General features: G+C 44.3%; 1 protein-coding gene across 1 annotated transcript; it reads left to right on the top strand.

The window, feature by feature from the left end:
* Positions 1-5,120: 5,120 nt before the first annotated feature.
* On the top strand, positions 5,121-6,253 carry LOC147880397 (uncharacterized). The gene is made up of 3 exons (XM_087370604.1): positions 5,121-5,270; positions 5,577-5,895; positions 5,928-6,253. Exons 1-3 carry the CDS (start codon positions 5,121-5,123, stop codon positions 6,251-6,253), a joined length of 795 nt encoding a protein of 264 aa, XP_087226730.1.
* Positions 6,254-6,571: the final 318 nt, after the last annotated feature.

Genomic DNA, 6,571 nt, shown 5'->3' with positions numbered 1-6,571 from the left:
TTACAGAATTTGTCATATGCTGCACCATAAACAAATGCTCATTTCTGTCATCGCCCTGTCAACTAGAGGATGCATAATTGCCTTGCTGCAATTTTCCACTCATAATGTCATTCTGCTTTTTGTAGCAGTCTTTAGCCATATGACCCATTTTGCCACAATAGTAGCATTCAACATTGCTGTTTGCATTTTGGCTTCTCTGCCATCCACCACGGCCTCTTTGGCTCCCCCTGCCTCTAGAGTTACCACGTCCTCCTGCATAGGACTGGTTTTCTTGCGTTTGCTGCATATTCTGATTTCTACCATGGCCTGCAGATCGGCCTCCTCTACCTCTGCCTCTACCTCTGCCAGCATTTGAGTAGAAGACAATTTCTTTTGAAGTTCCTGCTGAAGAAGATGCACCCCCATTTCTCTGCTCTTCAGAAATTAGAAGAGCAATCAACTCCTCAAAATCAGGAAAGTTTTCACGGACGGCAATGGATGTCCGGAACTGTGCATAATCCTTTCCTAGACCATTCAAGGTCACAGAAACCAAATCATCATCATCCACTGGCGACCCAATGGAAGCAAGTGCATCTGCAATTTTCTTCACTTTCATGTGGTAGTCATTTATGCTCAAATTTTCTCTCTGCTGATTGTGCAACTCCTGTTTGAGTTGCATTTTCCTGGCTTGCTATTTGTGCTATACATTTTTGCCAAAGTATCCCATGCCTCCTTTGGCGTATTTGCATCCTGAATATGCACAATCATGGAGTCCGAAATACTGATAGACAGCCAGTACATAACTTTCCTGGCTCTCTCATGCCATCCTTTGAATGCCTGCATTTCCTGTTGACTGGGAACATTAGGAAGAATAGGTTCTTCTTCATTTCCTGTAATGAATTCCCAATAGCCTTTTCCCATCAAGAAATTCGTCATTCTAAACTTCCATGCCTGGAAGTTGTTCTTGTCAAGCTTTTCAGTGACAATCTACGAAAGAGAATCAGATGCCATTACAGAACATTGCAAAAAATTCTGTCACTGCAAAAAACATAGCTTTTGCCTCACACGGGCAGATCTGCAAAACTGACGAAAGTGGTATTCCACCACACAGTCACTTTCTAGTGACGATTTTGCATCAACAGGCAACAAGCATGAATCTGCAACTCCAGTATCTCTGCACACAGGCATACGATGCAATTTCTGCGGCACCTTTCCACCGACTAGCCGCGCAGCAGTGGTCGCACAGCAAAAAACAGGGCGTTTCTCTGAGTGCCTGCGAAGAACTTCCACCTTCAAAACAAGCCCCGAAACGGCCTCAAATCAAAAAAATAAATTCACTAAGGGCTTCGCCCTTTTCCCGCAGCATATACTGCGCTCTCGCCACACCGCGAAGGGCGTCTCAATCTGAAACAATGCACTCCTGCACTTCTGGCTGTGCTACCTGCAGAGATTTGCTCCCAAACTCGAAATAGGAAAGCAACACTGGTCCTCTTACCAGGACACTGCGAACTTGGTTTGCTTTCTTGAGCTCCTTACCACGAACAAGGCTCTGATACCATGTGAAGATTGTGGGAGAGAGGGAAGGAGTCTCACTTGAGGCTTTCTCACATGCACAATGGGGGAATACACACGAAGGTGGAGGCTGAAAACAGTTTTCCTCTTCTTAGTTGTGAAAGCCAAAAGAACACTAGTACAAAGAAATAGAAGAACCCTATATGTGGGTCTCAAACCAAACTCAACTAACTAAGGTGGCATACTAACTGAGCCACGAACTAGTGTAGATAAGGATAGCTATCATCCAGCTATTATTCGTGGGCGGTGTACCAACCACATCTCCAGCTAACAAGTCGGTGACATAAGTACCCAACGGTCACCCTGGCATATCTCGAGTGGAGCTCGATATCTCAACAGCTCCTCATTCCAAGATTATGTGTTCCTCCATGTATTTTGCAGTAGAGAGGGCCCCCACATTGCAAGACACTTCCAATACTAGGGATAAGCTCACCCCTTTCACCTGTTTGGTTGATGATTATAATTGCCATTGCTGCAGTTCTATGTAGTGATCAGCGGGCAATAGATGACTAGTAGACACAATGCTCCACCCAAGCTAATATTCAACTCCTAAGCAGCTATAAGTTCCTCAACCAAACTCTGACTCGGCTGCATATAGCTAGCAAAGCATATCCCTTCAGGCGGCTGAATCTCCAACAATGCCTCCAACACCGGCTGCATGCAACAACAATGCAGCTCCAGTGTCTTAAGCCCTTCTCAAAGGCCAGAGATCCCGAAAGCACTCCACACATCCCACGACTCTACAGCATGACCAAGCTGTCTACACCTCTCCAACAACCAAACTGGCATGTCCCTCGACTGCTACAACGCTCATGGCCCAACACTGGTCGTGAAGGCAACTCATTCATTGCGACGAATAACAACAAGCGGCTGCCCAACTTTGGTGCCCTTCAAGTTATCCCTCCATCGAGCTTGCCCGCCATCTGCTAGCTTCAACTCTACAATGCGTCAATGCTCTCCAACGACTAGATCCAACCTCATGGCGCATGCATAGCAGCACCCGAAACTCCAACAATGCGGCTCAAATGATCGAAGGCCTGCACGTAGACTTAAAAAGCTTGGACATCGACCACGACTTGCTATAATAGATTCTGAGGAGCTTGTCCCCCAAGATCTCACAACGCTTCCATATGATGTAAAGACCATCTCTTTGATGCAGCCATAGCAATGACTGCTCTTACGGTTGCCATCCTTGCAACCGGACTGAATGTTTCTTCATAATCAATGCCATATGTCTGTGCATACCCCTTGACAACTAATCTTGCCTTGTATCTACTCACAGAACCATCTGCATTGTGCTTCACTTTATAGACCCACTTGCGGCCAATTGCATTCTTGTCTTTAAGAAAAGGCACCAATTCCCATGTAGCATTTGCTTCCAAGGCATCCATTTCTTCATCCATGGCTTTCTCCCATTTTTCTTTTCCCATGGCTTGCTCAAAAGAAGTGGGTTCTAGTTCTTGTATCACTTTGACCATATAGGCATAGTGAATGGCTGTAAATCCATCATATTTCAACCTATCCACAGGATACTTAACTCTGGTAGACCTACACAAAATAGGCTCACTACCAGGTGCTCTCAAAACATCCCTTGTCTTTCTTACTCCAGGTGTTACAACAGAAGGAATACCCAGCTCATCATCAAGGCTCTGTTCTAAGCCAGTGGATTCACCATCCACATAAGAGTGACCTGCATACACATCAACCATGGGCTGATCTACTTTCTCTTTTTCCTTTTGTGATACTTGCATACCACTATTTGCATTGCTTTGAGGAGATTCTCATGTCAATCTCAATCTGCCTGTCCATGGTGAAGTATGTGAACCACTATTAGAGAACACTATAGGGCCACTAATATTTTGTGATCGTTGCTGTGAATTCTGTGCAGCATTACCATTTTGTGCATCTACATCATCAATCACATTTACTAGTTTATACCAGCTGCTCATCTCATAAAAAACAACATCTCTGCTCATTGTGAACTTACGAGTAGAAGGGTTATAGCATCTATACCTTTTCTATTGTAGAGAATAACCAATAAAGATGCACTTCTCAGCTTTTGGATCCAACTTGGATCTCAACTCATCTGGCACATGAACATAGGCAATGCAACCAAAAACTTTCAAATGAAAAATATCTGGTTTCCTACCAGTATACCTCTCCTCTGGTGGCATGCCATGTATTGTTGTAGTGCCGGAGTCCTGTTCATTATGTAGACTGTTGTAGCAACTACTTCAGCCCAATAATAATTTGGCAGGTCTTTTTTATTGAGCATGGCATGAGATACCTCTCTAATATGCATGTTTTTTCTTTCTGCAACCCCATTTTGTTGTGGGGTATGACTGCATGAATATTGCTACTTTATGCCATGCTCCTGCAAGAACTTTGCAAACTCATTTGAGAGGTACTCTCCCCCTCCATCTGACCTTAGGCATTTTATTTGCAAGCCTATTTCTTTTTCAACCATAGCTTCAAAAGCTTTGAAATGCCCAAACACTTTAAGGAAACTTAAAGCAAAAAATTCAATTAAGGATGAGGGTGGATTTATGAGAGATAGAAAACCTGCATAATTATTTTATCTAAAGCATCAGCAATTAAAGGTCTTGTGACTATGGAATATTCAGTGGATATTCTAAAGTATAGTATAGTAAGTTGTTGATGACCATTCATCATCCCCTGGCAATCCTTAAACCTCAAATGGATGGGGCTAATGATACTAAACCTTGGAAGGAATTCTTTGAACATAGCAAAAGAAAATCTAACAACCTTTGGTCGTCATGCCAAACTTCTCATACTCCATTGAAGAGGCGAGCAAGAATTCGACAGGGCCTTTGTAAAAACCACGCTTATCACATACGTTCAGGAGCCTTCTTAGTACTGTGGCTAGGGGTTGAGGGCAGATCTCCTTCTCACTCAGCAAACGCTATCTCTCCAAATCTTTGCGACGTATAGCCTCTACTTTGCCATTGGGAATGTTGCTCATCATCAATGTTTCAATCAATGCTCTCTCCTTTCTTGCGACTTTACCAAACCACTAGAACTATGCTTGGAACATGCGTGAATGACTCTCAGGATGGCAGTTTGGTGGCAACTGAAAGGCAACGTGTGTGCATCCAACAATCCAAATTAATTTCCCAATTTTGTAGAATCCAACGGTCCATCTGCATCCAACGATCCATATTTAACGCCCCAATTCTTTGAAATCCTACGGTCCATCACTCTCCAATCTTCCTCCCCCAAACCTCTCCTTAAGAGAGAAAACAGATTCTGCATATGTCAAGACACTTATATATGAAGCTAAGCTAATAGATCCCCAAAATTCAAAATAATTCTATTTGGTGCCAAATTGAAATGGAAATATACAAAATGGTTAATAAAATGATTTTTGTTTTTTATTGGACTTGAAATTTCTATTGACAAACCATACTCGATGCCGAAGATTAGGTCCAAGCGTCTTCACAGCACATAAGCTGGATGATGCTAGGACTCTCCACAAACCTTATAGATAGAACTCCTGTCTAAGAAGGAACGACAAACTTAACTGCATCCCCTTGTTCATAGCTACAGCCATGGCGGGTCTCTTCGACAGCCAGGCGCACCTTTACGTTGCGACTAGGCCTGATTATCCTTCTTCTCTCTTCTCCTTCCTCGCCTCCCTCACCCCTCTCCACCAGCGAGCTTGGGACGTGGGTACCGGCAACGGCCAGGCCGCCTTGGCGGTCTGCCTTCCCATCTTTCTCTTTCTTTCTTCCGTTGCTCGTAGCTATTGATTTTTCCCGATGTTATTCGCAGGGCAACGCATGCTTTACTGTGTTCGCTTGTGTAAGTTAATTTACTCCATCTGACAGAGATTTAGGAATGTCGTCTTTATAGCTTCTTCATGACAGAGGGGCATTGTAAGGCCGGTCTTTTCTTTGCTAAAAGCATGTCGAAGCCAATCGAACATCCATAAAAATCTCCGCAGTGAATTGCACCTTGCAGGGTTGTTCATATCCTGACGCTAATCAACCTGCACCTTGTTTCAGGTCGCAGAGCATTATGAGATGGTGATTGCAACCGATGTGAGCGAACGGCAGCTAAGCTTCGCGCCCAGACGAGAGAACGTAACATATGCGTGTACGTCGGTCCCTATGTCAGAGGAGGAGTTGCACAAGGTGGTGGGTGTTGAGGGCTCTGTCGATCTTGTGACGGTAGCAACAGCAATTCATTGGTTCGATCCAGATGCGTTCTACCCGCAAGTGAAACATGTCCTGAGGAAGCCGGGGGGCATTTTTGCAGCCTGGTGCTACACATGTGTATTTGTGAACGATGCCATAGATGCTGTCTTTCGGGAGTTTGTGAACGGTCCGTGTAGAGAGTATCTCAAGAAGAAGGAGATATAGGCTCCAAATGCGAGGCTGCAGGACTCTCGCAGGAAGATTGGTACAGATCTCTGCCCTTCCCGTTCGAATCTGTGCTGGATGATGGGAGGGGGACAGGTCCAATTCGATTCGAGTCGACGTCGAAGCAGATGCGAGTTGAAGGTTTCCTGAATTTTATCAAAACGGCCTCAGCCGTTCAACGCGCAAAGGATGAAGACCTGGAATTGCTGGATGACAACTGGCAGGAAGCCTTCATGGCTGCATGGGGCAGCAGAGATGAAGTTTGCACAGTCAAGTTTCCAGTCGTCCTGCGAGTCGGAGCCGTTGGTCCGGCCTCTTAAGAGCGCTTCCGCTCGCTACGTCCCATGTCTCTCGCCTATAAATGTTCACGAAGAACGCTGGTTTACTGTCGAATAAAAAAATTTTGAAGGTCACAAAAACTGCATTTCTAGCAATTCAAATCGTTGAACTCTTCCAATTCTAGGGTGGGTTTCCATTGACCTTAGTATGGGCATACTAATCATAGATATCATGAAGTCTTTTATCTAACGTAATGATAATTACATTTTGGTTTAACCATATTGATGATAATGGACTTCCATTTGATGCGTATTTCACCTTTCCATTAAACAATATCTATAAACCTAAGCAACAAGGAT

This window comes from Dipteris shenzhenensis, chromosome 32 (genome assembly GCF_047967505.1).
Source record: "Dipteris shenzhenensis isolate YYH24624 ecotype China chromosome 32, Dip_SZ_1.0, whole genome shotgun sequence".
Classification (NCBI taxonomy): Eukaryota; Viridiplantae; Streptophyta; class Polypodiopsida; order Gleicheniales; family Dipteridaceae; genus Dipteris; species Dipteris shenzhenensis.
The sequence above is the reverse complement of the archived record's forward strand: the minus strand, read 5'-3'. Positions and strand labels throughout refer to the sequence as shown.

Bases quoted from the DNA above. Each gene is read 5' to 3' on its own strand.
- LOC147880397 (XM_087370604.1), top strand. From the start codon at position 5,121: ATGGCGGGTCTCTTCGACAGCCAGGCGCACCTTTACGTTGCGACTAGG. The intron at 5,271-5,576 runs GTCTGCCTTCCC...ACCTTGTTTCAG, and splicing joins ACGGCCAGGCCGCCTTGGCG to GTCGCAGAGCATTATGAGAT. The intron at 5,896-5,927 runs GTCCGTGTAGAG...AAGAAGAAGGAG, and splicing joins CTTTCGGGAGTTTGTGAACG to ATATAGGCTCCAAATGCGAG.